Source organism: Callithrix jacchus, chromosome 3 (genome assembly GCF_049354715.1).
Source record: "Callithrix jacchus isolate 240 chromosome 3, calJac240_pri, whole genome shotgun sequence".
NCBI classification, from domain to species: Eukaryota; Metazoa; Chordata; class Mammalia; order Primates; family Cebidae; genus Callithrix; species Callithrix jacchus.
This window is the reverse complement of record NC_133504.1, coordinates 51,259,052-51,275,583: the sequence shown is the minus strand read 5'-3', so window position 1 is coordinate 51,275,583 and position 16,532 is coordinate 51,259,052. Positions and strand designations below refer to the sequence as shown.

The 16,532-nt window shown below is 42.4% G+C and overlaps 1 protein-coding gene and 1 long non-coding RNA gene across 3 annotated transcripts in view; one reads left to right on the top strand and one right to left on the bottom strand.

Moving 5' to 3' along the window:
• LOC103791818 (uncharacterized) overlaps positions 1–15,023 on the bottom strand; it is a 30,972-nt gene extending 15,949 nt beyond the window's left edge. Inside the window, exons 1-3 of one of the 2 annotated variants that reach the window (XR_618344.5) lie at positions 14,556–15,023; positions 14,098–14,175; positions 3,165–5,069 (exon numbers count right to left, since the gene is read on the bottom strand). This is a non-coding gene — a long non-coding RNA (uncharacterized LOC103791818). Of the gene's footprint in view, positions 1–3,164; positions 5,070–14,097; positions 14,176–14,555 lie in introns of those variants that run through there. The other variant, XR_001910472.4, reaches the window with a different exon arrangement.
• C3H4orf51 (chromosome 3 C4orf51 homolog) overlaps positions 1–16,532 on the top strand; it is a 67,825-nt gene that overhangs the window by 33,928 nt on the left and 17,365 nt on the right. Inside the window, exons 3-6 of the mRNA XM_008992626.5 lie at positions 9,062–9,120; positions 11,118–11,178; positions 11,526–11,599; positions 14,353–14,519. Coding sequence (XP_008990874.4) covers positions 9,062–9,120; positions 11,118–11,178; positions 11,526–11,599; positions 14,353–14,505 — 347 coding nt within the window. The 3' untranslated portion in view covers positions 14,506–14,519. The remainder of the gene's footprint in view (positions 1–9,061; positions 9,121–11,117; positions 11,179–11,525; positions 11,600–14,352; positions 14,520–16,532) is intronic.

The following is a 16,532-nucleotide window of genomic DNA, read 5'->3' as shown; positions in this document are numbered from 1 at the left end:
CTCAGCTCTGTATCTGTGTCCCACATCTGTACTGCTCTAGGGAGAACCCAGCTGAACCTTGCAAAACAGTGCACTGGTCTCTTTTATTCTTGCTGTTCCAGGAGATGTGATATGCACTAGGAGGAGGGGTTATGTTGTATGACCACAGCAAAGCCCAGATGTGAAAACATGTGTAAGATGTCCTTGGGATATTTCCTAACCACAAACAGCAAACTTCAAGTCTCCAAATCAGCTACTTGGAACTGCTTTTATGGGATATGACATTTAACAAGGATGACAGTGCCTAGGATAATATTGAAATGAACCAAATAATGTTCTAAGAGGGCCAAATGCATATGAGTTGTGATGCAATTTCAAGAATATTTGTGTCTGTTTTTAACATCCTTTCTCACCTGTGCTTTCAACCCCACTTGTATTCTTCTGTAAAGCCTTTCCAAGCCCTGAAAGACTTCAAAAAGCAGTAAGAATTCACTGGACTACCCCATAAGTCATGTCTTTCCAACCCAATCTATTCTCCACAGAGGGACATCTTAATGCATAAACAAAATAATCTCACTTCTGTTTCCTGTTGCACTTACAACAAAATCCTAATTCTTTACCACAGCCTAGATGTTCTTGCACGAATGTGACCCTGACCATCTTTGCAGTCTCATTTCACACCTTCTCCCACCTTTGCTCACTCTGTTCCAGTTATACTGTATTCGCTTAGCAACTTGAAAATGCTAAGCTATTTCCCACCTCAGAACCTTTGCTGTAGTCTTTGCTGGAACACAATTATCCCAGTTCTTTTTTTTTTTTTTTTTTGAGACAGAGTCTTGCTCTGTTGCCCAGGCTGGAGTGCAGCAGCGTGATCTCAGCTCACTGCAACCTCCTCCTCCCAGATTCAAGCAATTCTCCTGCCTCAGCCTCCTGCGTAGCTGGGATTACAGGGGCATGCCATTACACCTGACTAATTTTTGTATCTTTTAGTAGAGATGGAGTTTCACCATGTTGGTCCATCTGGTCTCGAACTGCTGACCTCATGGTCTACCTGTCTTGAACTCCCAAAGAACTGGGATTACAGGCATGAGCCACTGTGCCCACAATTATCCCAGTTCTGCTGAGCTGTATCCTTCAGGTCCTTCAAGTCTGAATTTAAATGTTACCTCTTCAGAGAGGCCTTTCCTGGCTACCATGTTTAAAGTAAGTCCTTCACATTCTCACCCTCTTCATCTCTATCTTGATGCCACTTTGCTTTCTATGCATTATAGTATTTGTTTACTCGCTTATTATCTCTTTCTCCTACTAGAACATAAGCTTTATGAGGGCAGGAACTTGTCTGTCTTCCCTTTGTATCACCAGCACCTGGCACAGCTCGTCACACAAACCAGATTGTTTGTCACTGTTTGCTGAACAATGGTTTTTATGGTCCCTCCATGGTTGGCTTTTCCTTCCCACAATGTACTTCCTTATAGGGGCAGTTCTTTGTTTATAATTTGCCTTCCAAAAGGAAACTTACAAATGACTTTTAAAAATTAGAAGGCAGTGTATAGAAGCAACTTTTGAAAAACTGTGTTTCCAGCGACAGCCTTTAGGATCCTGTGTAGGAGCCTCTGGAATTGCGATACTTAAAAAAATGAAGCGAATAACTAGTGCATGGCACTGTTGCACACAAACAGGATTTTAATTATATTCACTTTTCCATCCCCTACCCAGGTTCCGCGATGCATTAAAGGAGATACGCCCAGGCAAACCCCACATCTGAAACTTACTCATAAGGAATATAAATAAGGGATGGCAAATGTGATTTGGGCGAGAAGAATAAAGGAGAGAGGGCAGGTGACTGGCTGGTGCCTGTGGGAGGAGTTGGGACCATTTCTTAGCACCTTTCCAATAAAACTGGAACAGAGTGAGCAAAGGTGGGAGAAGGTGTGAAATGAGACTGGAAAGATGGGCAGGGTCGCATTTGTGCCAGACCTTCCTGCTTCCAAGCTTGGTTGGTTTGATCATGGCTCAGAGGTGTGCCCCCTTGCTCTGTGGTTGGATCACTACCAAAACTAATTGATCTTGGAGGTTGGGGTCCCAGAATGAAGGTGGAAGCAGGTGGGTTAGAGCATTCCTGAATAGAGGGAGGCTTTTTTCATGGGTTTTCTGGTCTGTCTGTGAAAAGGACTCTACGCTGGCCCTGGGATGAGAGCATAAAGGAGCAATGGGCACCTCCCCCAGCTCTCCGGGGAGAGACTCACAGCTCACCAGCCATGGCTTCCTCACACCCAGGCCAGCTTTTCCCAGCAGAGGGAACTTCCCTCTCCAAGGCCTCCTCTGTTCTGAAGCCCGGAAATGGGACCAACGGGAAGACTCTCACTTCTCACTTCTCAGCTGTACGGGGAGATACCCAGGAGTGAAACCCACCCACCTATAACTGCCAAAGGAGCCCTAGGTCTCACCTATCTCCTTCTGTGAGTGACTCCACACAATATTCCACCCGTTGGCTGAGCCGTTGCTAGCTGAGGTGCTGCACTTTTTACCCCCACCACAGATCCCCAGGCATGTTCTTCTGCTCTTCCTCCACCCATCTCCCCACTAACAGAGACTGATTTTAGCACTTCCTTCCTGGTACAAGGCCTTAAGGTCTTTCTGCTGAGAGGAGAGAAGGGCTCAAAAGGCTTTGGTGTGATGTCTTCATTGTTTTCCCCTAGGGCCACCCTTATTTGCTTCCCATTTTCAACAAAGAAGAGATGCCCCTGTGGGACAGGGGAGGGGTCAGGGGTCAGACAGGCAGGCTGCTCCCTCACCTAATCATTGCTCTCATCCTCCTTCCCGTTTCCCTGTGGAACTTGATAGTCACAGCTGCCCAACGAGTACGATATAGGGAAGAAGATGGCCTACACGCCTCACTCACCATGGTGTGAGCTGTCACAGAAGAGGGAACTTTTAACTTCATGATTTTGGTTGTTTTCTGGCTAATTTGTATGCCTTGCTGTGAAGAGTACATACATTTCTTTTAAACTACAGGAAGAAGAAAATATCACATTGGTCACCAATACTTCTAGGTAGAGTGAGAAACACTTTACCTGGAATTGAGGTCCTCACCACACTAAACATGACAGCTACGCTGTGTGACTGCCAGCACTCCCCAGAGAATCGCAGGATGGGCCTCTGGACTCAGAAAATATCAATGTCCCTTTCAGGTGGTGGGAATCTTGTTTTATTTTACTCTCTTTATTTTAAATTAGAAAACAGACTAAGAAATGGTTAAATGTGTTTGCCGGAAAATATTCAAGTGTAAGGCAACAGTTTCCAAATTCCCTGCAGAGACCGGGCACAAGGGAACATTGGCAGCCAAGTCGGTTATTAAGAAGGTCACAAGATGCCATCTGTTACTGCGTGCACTTTACTGTTCAAGCATAACATGGACTTGGAGGTGGCAGCAATTGATTTTGCCTGTGAACTTAAAAGATAGAGCTATGATGGACACCATAGTGAGTTTAGTAGGCTTATATGAACAAACCATGTGTCTGCCTATGAGATGGGCAGGAGTCACGTGGGAAGAAAATAGGGAAAAGGTGACGCATTATTTTCAGTTGTGTCCTTGGTTATAGCTCAAATGTAATTTGGGGTGCTCCTGGTTGATTTTCTTTTTCGTGTGTGTGTGCCTGGTTTTAGCCATTTACAAAATATGACAGTAGAACTGCCTTCTTTATTTCTAATTATGAAGTTAAAGCAGATAAATGGGGGAGAGCATGCATAAAAAGACAGATAAATGAACTGCCTTATTCTTCTGTTAACAAAGAATAAAAGAGTTAAAAATTCTTTTAAAGAAAATTCTTTTAAGGAATTTTAAAAATCCACAAGAAAGTTAAAATGGCACAATCAATACCCACCTGCCCTCTCCTAGATTCATCAATTGTTAATATTTTGCCACATTTCCTGACATTTGCTTCATCTCAATCTCTCTGTACTGATACACCTACATATACTTATTTGCTAGAATGTTGAGAGTAAAATTAAAATATCATAACAGTATGTCCTAAATATTTCCACATGAGTATCCTGTGGATGAAAATGTTCTCTTACACAATATTATGATCACACTAAAAAAAAATGACATTTTCTTAAAGTCAGCTGATTAGAAAAAAAGGAATTTAACATTGCTAGAGTAATTTTTATCTAATATGTAGACCATTGAATGACTTATTTTTAAAAATCTGTCAGGAAAGAGATTTGCTCTCTAATCTATCTTGATGGTTAACACATCTCCCTTTAAGACAATGATACCTTATATTTTTGAGACACTTTGAAAAATCTGATGGAAGCTCTGGGCCCTATCTTCAGAAAAATATTCATAAAGACAGTACCAGTCTGTGGCCTGTTAGGAGCCAGGCTGCACAGCAGGAGGTGTGCAGTGAGGAGCCAGCAAAGCTTCATCTGCATTTATGGCCACTCCCCTTTGTTGGCATTACCATCTGAGCTTCTCCTCCTGTCAGACCAGTGGCAGCATTAGATTCTCATAGGAGCACAAACCCTGTTGTGAACTGTACATGCAAAGGATCTAGGCTACATGCTCCTTATGGGAATCTAATGCCTGATGATCTGTCATTGTCTCCCATCACCCCCAGATGTGACCATCTAGTTGCAGGAGAAGAAGCTCAGGGTTCCCACTGATTCTACATTATGGTGAGTTGTATAATTATTTTATTATCTATTACAATGTATTAATAATAGAAATAAAGTGCACAATAAATGTAATACACTTGAATCATCCTGAAACCATCACCCCTGCCCCTGCCCACCTGCCTTCCATGTTTCCATGTTTCCATTGTCTTCCCTGAAACTGGTTCCTGGGGCCAAACAAGGGTGGGGACTGCTGCATGAAGACACTTAAACTGGTCAATCATGCATATCTTGGCTGCTTCTAGTTATGTTTTCATATTTAATCTAAATTCCCCTCCTCTGTGGACATACAACTTAAGACCACAGTGCTCAAAAAACATGGAGAACGGTTTGTCTTCACCTTCCAACATTGTGTTTTGTGTTCATGAATCTTCATTTCAAATGACAGGCATGTGGGAGCTCAAAGTATCCCCCACCTGTTAAAGGAAAACAGAGTCACACATAAGGCTGACAGTTGTACTATGGCAGACACCCAGTAGGTGGACTAAATGATTAGAATAGAGACCTGGAGGTAGACTTCTAAACTTGAGCCTCTCTGATTCTGCAAGCCTACACTTGCTTTCTCGATAATTTGCTTTTAAAAACTAAATACCTGTAACCTGGAAGTACAGGAAATACAGGTATTTTCATCAGGGTTGGCACAACATTTAAGAACCTAATACCTAAAGATGGAATTTGTTGGTAATCACAAAGATATTTAGTTTTATCAACAAATTGCCCAATTCAGTTACAGTTCTAAGACTGGGCAGGGAAGCAGGAAGGTACATGCTAGCAAATTAGGGTAACATTAAATGTCCTTAACTAAAAGGCAGGCTGAAGCTGCCAAGGTCAAGTCGTACCATAGGCTCTATTTTGTGAACTGTGAACTTGCAAAGAAAAGTCATTAGCTAAGCATACTACAACATAAGGGAGCTTAACACTGGTTAAGAGGAACACTGGTTCCTCCATACCAACTAAAGAAAATGAAAGACATTTCTAGTTCAGTTAGAGAAATAATCAAGTTGACTGAAAGATCAACACAAATGAGTAAATACCTAATGCTGTGGTCTAGCACAATCCTAATGTCTGGTTTTGTTCTCCCATAATGCACCAAATGCCTCAAAATTACTTTCTGTAAAACTTTAATATTGTAGAATCATATCACTTACTAATTAATGATTAGTATAATTCCTGAAAGGAAGGGTAACAAAAAGCTAGTTAAGCCTCTGGGAGGCCTGTGGGATTTATAAAAGTCTTACAGAGCTTTGAAAGGCTAAGAATTCACAGAGCATGGAACAATCAGCACTAATTGTGAAGGATAAACTTCTTATCCATCTGCTTTTACTGTGGCTATGAAAAAGTAGGTTTTTCTTGAATTTAGCTAAGTAATTGTTAAGCTCTTTGACTCTGGCTTAAGATGTCTTGTTTTTAAAAAGAGTTTATCAGCATAAAAAAAAGCACACGAAGCAAGGAACATTGGCCACTGGCTAGTTCTCTCTTTTGACTTATTCCTAATGACCAGACCCCATCATATTACAACAAGCAAGGCACCCTTTCAGCATTTTCCTCTGATTTTTAATAATATCACACCAGATAACTCAATATCATTAGTCATTAAAAAAATCAAGCTGGATACCATGGCTCATGCTTGTAATCCCAGCAGTTTGGGAGGCCGATGTGGGAGGATTGCTTTAACTCAGGAGTTCGAGACCAGTCTGGACAATAGCCTGAGACTTCATCTCTACGGAAAATGTTTAGAAAGTAACTGGTGGCATGTGCCTGTAGTTCCAGCTACTTGGGAGGCTGAGGCAGGTGGATCACTTGATCCTGGAAGTTAGAGGTTGCAGTGAGCCATGATCATGCGCTGCACTCCAGCCTAGGTGGCAGAACAAGACTATCTCAAAAAAAAAAAAAAAAAGAAGAGAAGTGCAAGTGAAAAAGCACAATGACAACGTATGTTCTCATTTGGAAGTGGGAGCTAAGCTATGAAGATGCAAAGGCATAGGAATAATATGATAGACTTTGTGGAACTCGGGGGAAAGGGTGGGTGGGGGTGAGAGATAAAAGACTGCACTTGGGTGCAGTGTACACTGCTTGGGTGATGGGTGCATGAAAATCTCAGAAATCATCACTAAAGAACTTATTCATGTAACCAAACACCACCTGTTCCCAAAAAATGTATTGAAATTAAAAAAAATTTTATTTTTATTAAATAAAAAAAAACAACACAATGAGCTACTACGTCACATCCATTCGAATGGCCATAATCACAAAGACAGTAACAAACTTTGGGAAAGATGTGGAGAAACAGAAACCTTCATTCATTGCTGGTGAGAAAATAAAAGAATACAGTCATACTGGGCACGGTGGCTCACACCTGTAATCCCAGCACTTTGGGAGGCAGAGGCAGGTGGATTACCTAAGGTCAGGAGTTCGAGATCAAGCTGGCCAATATAGTGAAACTCTATCTCTATTAAAAATACAAAACTGAGGTCAAGAGATTGGGACCATCCTGGTCAACATGGTGAAACCCTGTCTCTACTAAAAATACAAAAAATTAGCTGGGCATGGTGGCACATGCCTGTCATCCCAGCTACTCAGGAGGCTGAGGCAGGAGAATTGCCTGAACCCAAGAGGCGGAGGTTGTGGTGAGCCGAGATCACGCCATTGCACTCCAGCCTGGGTGGAGTGGAACTCTGTCTAAAAAAAAAAAAAAAAAAAAAACTTAGCCAGATGTGATAACACGCTATAATCCCAGCTACTCTGGAGGCTAAGGCAGGAGAATTGCTTGAATTCAGGAACTGGAGGTTGCAGTGAGCCAAGATGGTGCCACTGCACTCCAGCCTGGGCTTGGGTGACAGAGTGAGATTCCATCTCAAAAAACAAACAAAAACAGCACTTTGGAAAATGGTTTATTTAAAAGTTAAAGAAAAATTAATAGGAGGATCCAGTGATTCTACATATAGGCTTTTACCCACTAGAAATGAAAACATTTGTCGGCACAGACTTGCAGGTGAATGTTCATCACAGTATTATCCATAGCAGCCAAAATTGGAAACAATCCTAATGTCTGTCACCTGGTGAATGAGTAACAAAACCTGGTATATTCATACAGTGGATTACTATTCGGCAATTAAAGAAAGAACAAAATACTAAAACAGCTACAGCATGGATGACCCTCAAAACATCGTATTAAGTTAAAGAAGTCGACATAAAAAATTGCACAGTGTATGATTCCATTTGTATGACATATCCAGTAAAGGCAAATCTATACAGAAAGTAGATGAGTGGTTTTCTGGTGCTGCTAGTAAGAAAGGGTATAATGAGCTATAAATGAACAAAAGGAATCTTACTGGGCTGATGAAAATACTCTAAAACCAGATTACGGTGATGGTTGCCTAACCTGGTTAGTTTACTTAATTCATTGAACTGTATACTTAAATTGGGTCAATTTTATGGTATAGAAGGTATATCTCAATAAAATTGTTTAAAAATACACTTGAGCTTCTTAAGACCTTAATAAAAATTTACAGTCTTGAAATTTTAGCAGTCTTACTTCTCTCTAATTCTAAGAGTGTAAGTTTGTATCGTAGCATAATATTTCAGACACAAAAATGTTTACCTCTCCCAAAAGCTCCAGAAGAATTACTATGAATTTAACTAGTTCAGTTTGATGAACTGTTTGATGTTTACTTTTAAAAAGAGATATTATTCTTAATTGACACATAATAATTGTATATATTTCTGGAGAACAGTGAGATATTTTAGCACATGTATATACTGTGTGATGAGTGAGTCACATGGCATATCCATCATCTCAAATATTTATGAGTTATTTGTGTTGGGAACATTAAAAATCCTTCCTTGTAGCTATTTGAAAATATACAATATTCCAGAGACATTTCAAATAAAAAAGAAAATACACAATAAAATTTTTTTTTTGAGACAGAGGCTTGCTCTGTTGCCTAGGCTAGGGTACAGTGTGCAATCATGGCTCAATGCATCCTCAACTTCCCAGGCTCATGCAATCCTCCTGCCCTAGACTCCCTAGTATCTGGAACCACATGTGCCACCATCACACCCAGCTAATTTTAAAAAATTATGATTTGTAGAGACGAGGGTCTCCCTATGTTGTGTAGGCTGGTCTCAAACTCCTGGCTTCAAGTGATCCTCTTGCCTTGGCCTGCCAAAGTGCTGGGATTACAGCCATGAGTGGTGGTGCCTGGCCATAAATTACTGTTAACTGTATTCTCCCCACAGTGTTGAAGAACACTAAAACTTATTCTTACCTAGCTATAATTTTTGGTCAGATGCTAAAGGGAAACAAATGATGTGTGTACCATTTGTTGTAATAGCCTAATTGGAAGTGTAAGAAATTTCATTCTAACACTTCATTTAATCCTGAATTTTCCTCTTCATGTGCATGCAGGACTATTCCCTGATATAACCAGGACCTTTAAAAAGTCATTTGATGTCAAGCATGGAGTGGTAAGTCCAACATTTCTCAGTGATTACTTAACTGTAGAGAGCTTAAATGATTGTATACTACATATTATTTATTTAAAAAAGGGGTTAAAATTTTAAAAAACAATACTCACCATTTATTCCTGATTGCCTATTTTATGTGTAGCTTTCTATTTGGTGATAGGAATACAACAATAACCAAGGTTACAAATAGTGAACGACTGATGGATGATACTGTGTTTTTCTCATCATCACCAACTTTTCCTCTTTCCCATGCAGAGGAAAAATGATATGTAATATACTGGCAGTTAAAGATAACTTTTCTCTAATTGTAAACATTCAAATAATACAGAGTAATAAAGTAAAGATTATCTGAAATCCTTTCCCTTCCCCCGGGACAATCACCATTTTCATTTCAGTGAACATCTTTATAAATCTCTCTCTATACTTATGTATACCTAAGGATACATGCATACACACAGTATATTGATGAGATCATACTGAACACTGTCCTCTGTAACCTGCTTTTATCACTCAGTATTTTCATGGATATCCTTCAGTGTTAATTAACGTAATTATTTGTTGTCATTTTTAAAGGATACATAATATTTCATTGACAGACTCCATTACAATTTTAAAATATGCCACGGGCTGGGCCCAGTGGCTCATGCCTGTAATCCCAGCACTTTAGGAGGCTGAGGTGGGCAGATCACCTGAGGTCAGGAGTTCAAGACCAGCCTGACCAACATAGTGAAACCCCATCTCTACTAAAAAAAAAAAAAAATACAAAATTAGCCGGGAATGGTGATGTGTGCCTGTAATCCCAGCTACAGCAGGTGGAGGCTGCAGTGAGCTGAGATCATGCCACTGCACTCCAGCCTGGGTAACAAGAGCAAAACTCCATCTTAAAAGAAAAAATACATACATATATATATATGCATGCCATATCAGGAGGCATTTAAGGTTTTCTAATTTATAACTATTGTAACCAATGCTGTGATCGACGAAATTTGAATACACGTTTTGCAGCTGTGAAACTATCTTTTCAGGATACATTCTCATAAGAAGAATTCTCGGGTCAAAAATACACTTTTTTTACATATGGCAAAATTGCCTTCCCAAAAATTGGCCTTAAGCCCCAGTAGTGTGTGAGAGTGCCTATTTTCCTATATTCTCTCTAACACTTGCTTTAAAATATAATCGATGTTTTCCAACTTGACAGATGAAGATCAATTTTCTTTTAATTTCATTTATTTATTAGTGAGGTCAAGCATCTTCTATGTTTATTCATCATTCATAGTTCTTTCATGAATTGTAATTGATTCTCACTATTTGTAAAATCACCATGAATACTGACTTAGGTAATACTGAACCATTGTTCCTAAAGGAAATATAACATTAGGTTCCTGGGAGCCTCCAGTCATGACATTTTTGCCAACTAATCAATATATAATTTTGTTTTTACATATGTTTCTGTTTAAAGACACAATTTAATTCATGTTTTTATTTTATTAACATTGAACTCATGGCTAACAGCACTGTAACTAATTCCAGAATGGAGCTTAGTTGACAAATAAATTTTAACAAGGAGGTAAATTTGCAAATACAAATTCATAAATAATTATATTTGAATGATAATGATAGATTTCCTTTGTCCATTTTCCTACTAGGGTGTTTAGCTTTTTCTTATTGATTTATATAAGGTATTTTTATATTAGGATTATACTCTTTTGTCTACATTTTTCTGTTATTGTTATTACAGTGGTGGCTTTTTTTTTTTTTTGGAAACAGAGTCTTGCTATGTTGCCTTGGTTGGCCTTGAACTCCTGGGCTTAAGAATCCCCTGCCTCAGCCTCCCGAGTGGCTGAAACTACACTGTACTCATGGTGGTGGCTTTTGACAACAGTATCAGTGCTTTCTGAAAGCAGGGGTGGGGAGGAACAATGTTGGGAAAATGAATTTTATTAGATTTCGATTATTATGAAAGTGGTTGGTATTTATATCTACCTCTCCTTTTCTAGGCACATCAAATTTGGGGTTGTGGTGATTTTTTTCCGACACCACCAAATTATGGAAAATCTTGTAAGTCTCATCCTAAACTACCATATTATATCCATTTTCTGCCTTTATTTTAATCATGGTCTTCATGTGATATTTTCATACCTTTTGCATTTCTGCTTCCTTTCTCCTCGCACCCACATTATTGCATCATTTCGTCTCTCCTAACAATACAAAAGGTAGGATGCAGAAATAGGAGGGAGAAATGCAAGAGGCATTTGCTCCTCATGCTGGTGGTAGAGATAGGGGCTGTGTAAGTAAAGGTTTGGATCTAGTGATTTAACACGAGGTTTGGGAATGTCAGGAAATTTCACTTATGGTAGATTCTGTTTATCACAAACATTCACACATTGGCTGTCTCTTCACTCTAGGTGTGAGACCTAAAAAGCCAGCACAAGAGGCCCTGATGAACTATGGTCGACGAGGAATATGTGTCCTAAAGCCTGTAAGAATCTTTTTACTTGACGTGCAACAGATCTCTGGGAGAGAGTCAGGAAGAGGGGTTCCATGTGTCTCCACATGGCAGCAGGGAGGTGGCCTGTGTATGTTTAGAGTTGGTATAAAAGTATTCCCCAAGTTACAATCAGGCTAAAAGTGGAGCAGTTCTGATAAGAAAAAGTCTTCCTTCGCCGGGCGCGGTGGCTCACGCCTGTAATCCCAGCACTATGGGAGGCCGAGGCGGGTGGATCACGAGGTCAAGAGATCGAGACCATCCTGGTCAACATGGTGAAACCCCGTCTCTACTAAAAATACAAAAATTAGCTGGGCATGGTGGTGCGCGCCTGTAGTCCCAGCTACTCGGGAGGCTGAGGCAGGAGAATTGCTTGAACCCAGGAGGCGGAGGTTGCAGTGAGCCGAGATCGCGCCATTGCACTCCAGCCTGGGTAACAAGAGCGAAAACTCCGTCTCAAAAAAAAAGAAAAAGTCTTCCTTAAAACATCATGAACAGTTTCTTGGGTAGATCTCTCCATAGCTTTTTTGGAACAAACCTCTAAGAGGCTTACAGCAGTTGGGATTTCTATTGTACTTCTGAATTTTCATCAGCGCGTTGCTGGGTTCTGCCTGTTGTGAAAGAGGGAGTGAGTTCTCAGATCGCCCTGCTCTGCCGCATATCCATCCTGTGTGTCTGGTGGCTGGAGAGTCCCTCTCCATGTGCCTGTCCTGCCACCCAGCATTTATGATCCCTGCTTCCCCGATATGGCCCTCCAGACCAGGGAGTCTCTCCTTCCTCATTAGACTTTCTCAAAACCCAGGGCTTATAAACAGATTGTTAAAATGGGGTTCTTTTTATGTCTTAAAGTTCTAGCAGAGACTTTCAGAAAATAAGTTGAAAGAGGTCGGGCGCTGTGGCTCATGCCTGTAATCCCAGCACTTTGGGAGGCCCAGGAGGGCAGATCACCTGAAGTTGGGAGTTCAAGACCAGCCTGGCCAACATGGCAAAACTCTGTTTCTACTAAAAAGACAAAAATTAGCTGGCGTGGTGTTGGGTGCCTATAATCCCAGCTACTCAGGAGGCTGAGGCAGGAGAATTGCTTGAACCCTGGAGGCGGAGATTGCAGTGAGCCAAGATCATGCCATTGCACTCTAGCCTGGGTAACAAAAGCAAAACTCTGTCTCAAAAAAAAGAGAGAGAGAGAGAGAATAAGTTGAAAGAATAAAAACTGGTTTCTACATAGAAGGTACAACTATTTTTGCTATTCTATTACTTTATTAAGATTTCTCTTTAACTTAAAAAAACTCAGACTCGTCCTAAGTAATTATGTTTACTATACCGTGGGTCTGATATGCTCATTATGTGTGTTAGAAAAAAAAACCCTGACCATTAAAATAAAAAATGTTATACAAGTACTACCTAACAGTATCACAAAAACCACCATTTAACTTTGGAAATGTTGGTCTTTGGGCCTTAACTAGCAAATCTGATACATTTCACTAATGGGAGAGGGTTGGATGACCCATGCTGATTCCCAGGCAACTAGTCTATTTTAGTGGTAGTCTTTCAGAAATGGTGCAGTTTTTCTTGACTTTTCTACTTAGGGCCTGATAACTTTCCCAGGGAGCATTTCAAGCATGGGAAGCCAGTGATGTGGCAGACCAAGGAGGGAGTTATTTGGGGACATTTGTAGCTGTGTGGTCCCCTTAAAGTTATATTGTGTGATCAACCAGGGACATCCCTTTACTGTAGGTTGAAGCCTGCTTCTAGGAAGGGTAGATGATTTCCTGAAAGTACATTTACTGAAAGCTGGCCTCTTGGGAGTGGCTTTGGAGAATCATTAACTATTGTCAAATAAATAAATCCCTTTTGCCTACATGGAGTTTTACTGGTGCCAAGCAATTCCATTGCCAATCAGTGTCTGCAGCTGTTCTGGGGAACAGTTGCTTCTCTCTGTAAGGTACTTCCCCAGCCCCCACCCCCAGAAAGGGAATTCTCTCTACTCACAATAGCAGCTTTTAAGTCAACCATTCCCAACAAATAAATGACATTACATCCTGCTCTTGCTTTTGTGGTGCAATAACAGGCTAAAATTACATGCACATGCACATGCACACACACACACACAATTAATATGGGGTGCATATTTGGAAAACCTTGGACCTAGAGTTCTGATCAAAAAATAAATCATGACTTTTTATTTATAAGACAAGGCAAATCTTAATATTTTTAAATAGGGAGGAGAACAAGCTCTGAGATATATAAATGCCCAATTTCCTTCATCAAAGCAACAAGCAGAGATTGAATGAAAATTTCAACCATCGTTAACACTATTCTTAGTTTAGAAAGTATTTGTTTGCTGTGTAGCGCCTTTGGTAACCATTCCCTAAATGTTTATATTCCTGTGTCCTATCTTGAAGAAGTTCCTGATGGAAACTGGAAAGCAGAGCATTTACCTCCAGGATTGTGGGGACTAAAGGAATGGTAGGGAAACCTGGAAAGAATCTTACCAGAGAAGCAGTGGGGGCCGGTTAGGGATTGTAAGAGTTTCTGCCCTTTTTCTCTCCTGCTTTAGCCATCTGGCCTTCCTGAAAGAGACACAATATATCAAACAGGAAGGTTAAGAGAGATGGAACAAAATGCAGGATCAATCCTATCTCCTGCTCATGATGTCTGGTTTGGAAGAGACCATTTAATTCTCAGTTCGGTGGAAAAGTGACCTTTGCAGATGAGTGAGTGCTGACAACCAGGCCATTTTTCTCCAGCTTCATAGACCGTGGGATTCTGAAAGCAAGGTTGGCTCATCTGAGGATTCAGAAACTGATCCATACTCCGATTATGGCAGGGGAGGACCCTCATCACCATTTAACCGAGTTGGAAAACGAAGCCGCAGTGCTGGAGGCCTGGAGTTTGTTTAATAAACAACTCTGAGGTATGAGTCCCCCCAAATCCTACCCCCCCGCTTTACCTCCAGGAACGTCTGGATCCTGGCAGGTTGGCTTTCTGGGACGTTTCCTTTCTCATTTTTTTTCCCTCTTTAATTGCAGAGACAAAAGTTGTTATAATCTTTATTAAATCTTCCTTTGTAAACAAATACTTGGGACCACATTTCGCTGCAAGAACCACAGAAATGGTGCTGCAGCCCCGACCGTCGTGGGCTCGGGCGTCACAGAGTTGGTCCCTTGTATATGGGCGCCCCGGAGAAGGGCGCAGGGGCGTGAGAAAGGCTCTTTGTATTCAGAGCGGTCACCGGCAGAGCCGGAGCCTTCCACCGCCAGGTTTTCCTCCGCGCAAAGCGCCGCCGGGAAGCGAATTGGCTCAGACCGTGCGGCGGGCGTGCGGGAGGGGGCGGCTTGAGCCGAGGCGAGCGCGCGAGCTCAGCGGCGGGGATCGCCGCCCGCCGGCCCCGGCTCCCTAGGTGGCTGCCGGCGCCCCCAAAGCCCCGCCCACGGCCCGCCCACCCACCGCCCCTCCCCCCGGGCCCTCCCCTTCCCGCTCCTCCCGCCCAGCCCTCCCCGCCCACCCCACCCGAGCGGCCGCCTCCTCCTGCCTCCACCGTCCGCCTCCTCTCCCCTATGATCTTCTGCTCCCTCCACGGTCCTCCTTACCCCCAGCATCCACGGGCCGCCTCCACCGCCTACGACCCTCCTCCTCCCTTGACGACCCTCCTTCTGCTGATTCTCCCCCCACCGCCCGCCTCGCCGCCCCCAGCGGAGCACACCGGAGGGAGGGACCGGGAGCTGCCTGGCTGCTCGGTGACCCGGGCGCGGGAAGGAGCCCGCTGCAGTCCAGGCCCGCACCCCAGGGCCCCGGCAGCCGCCGACTTCCGAGGAAAGGCAGGACGGTGTTTGGTTTGCTAACGTAGCCGCCTCCCTACCCCCTCTGGAGGCCCAGTCCCAGCTCTCTGCTCCCCACGCCCCCTTCCATTTACTTCGGGTTACCAAGACGGTCCTTCTCCTAGGATTTCTATTGAATAGAAAATACAATTAAAAGTCGCAGCACCACCCCTGCATCCCGCCCCCTAAAGTCCTAGTGATTATTTCTGTCCCTTAGCCCTAGGTTGGGTTAAATACATTCCCCGGGAGCCATCTGGTTTGATTCCCGGCAACCTTCATATGGTTTCCATTAAGCTCGCCAAAAGCATGCATTCAAAAGGCAGCCCTGTAGCCACTCAGAAACCTCCGGAGTTTTGCTCTGGCCAGCCCCGGTAGACGTCTCAGGCAGATGGAGAGAATCTGTTTAGGTTCCGAGTCTAGTACCTCATGATCCTGGTTTCAATCTCTAATATCTTGGCTTTTCCTAGTCCAAGAAAATACAGTTCTCCAAGGTAATGGTTATCATTCATTTATTATTTGATTTTTTACTATATGCAAGGGCTAGCTGATTAGAATTCTGTTTTAATTCTAAAAATGAAGGCTAACAGCTTTACAGATGGGTTGCAAAAGTAACCTGGCCACAGAGGTTAAATTTGACCAGTAGCATTGGTATGGTGGGGTTTACACTTCTCTCCTGTCTACCCCATTCCTTAGCCCCCCAAACGCAAAGAACAAATGTTAGCTTGTGGAAACATATTCCCTCACACGTGGGTTGGGGCTTGTGGTCCAAGAAAAAGGGAACCGGCTGTTCATAGACTCAGTGTTATAACTAGAACGTTCCTTAGGATTCATCCAATATGTATGGCAATTAATTGAGAACATGCGGAAAATGGAGAGGCTACAGGAAGGTCACCTACAGTACTGCCGCCTAATATGGGGATGGGAGGGTGGGGAAGAAACCTGGGCATCAAGTGCTTTATCGTATACAGCAAGGAAGATTGTGTCAAACCAATTCATTAGTGGCACATCCTGGCTCTCCCCAGCCCTTCAGCTGCAGCGCCATCCCTGTCCTGCTCTGTGCCTCCCTGTTTGGGGAGTTAGAGCTCTTTGCTTTTCTTCCTATTTCCCCA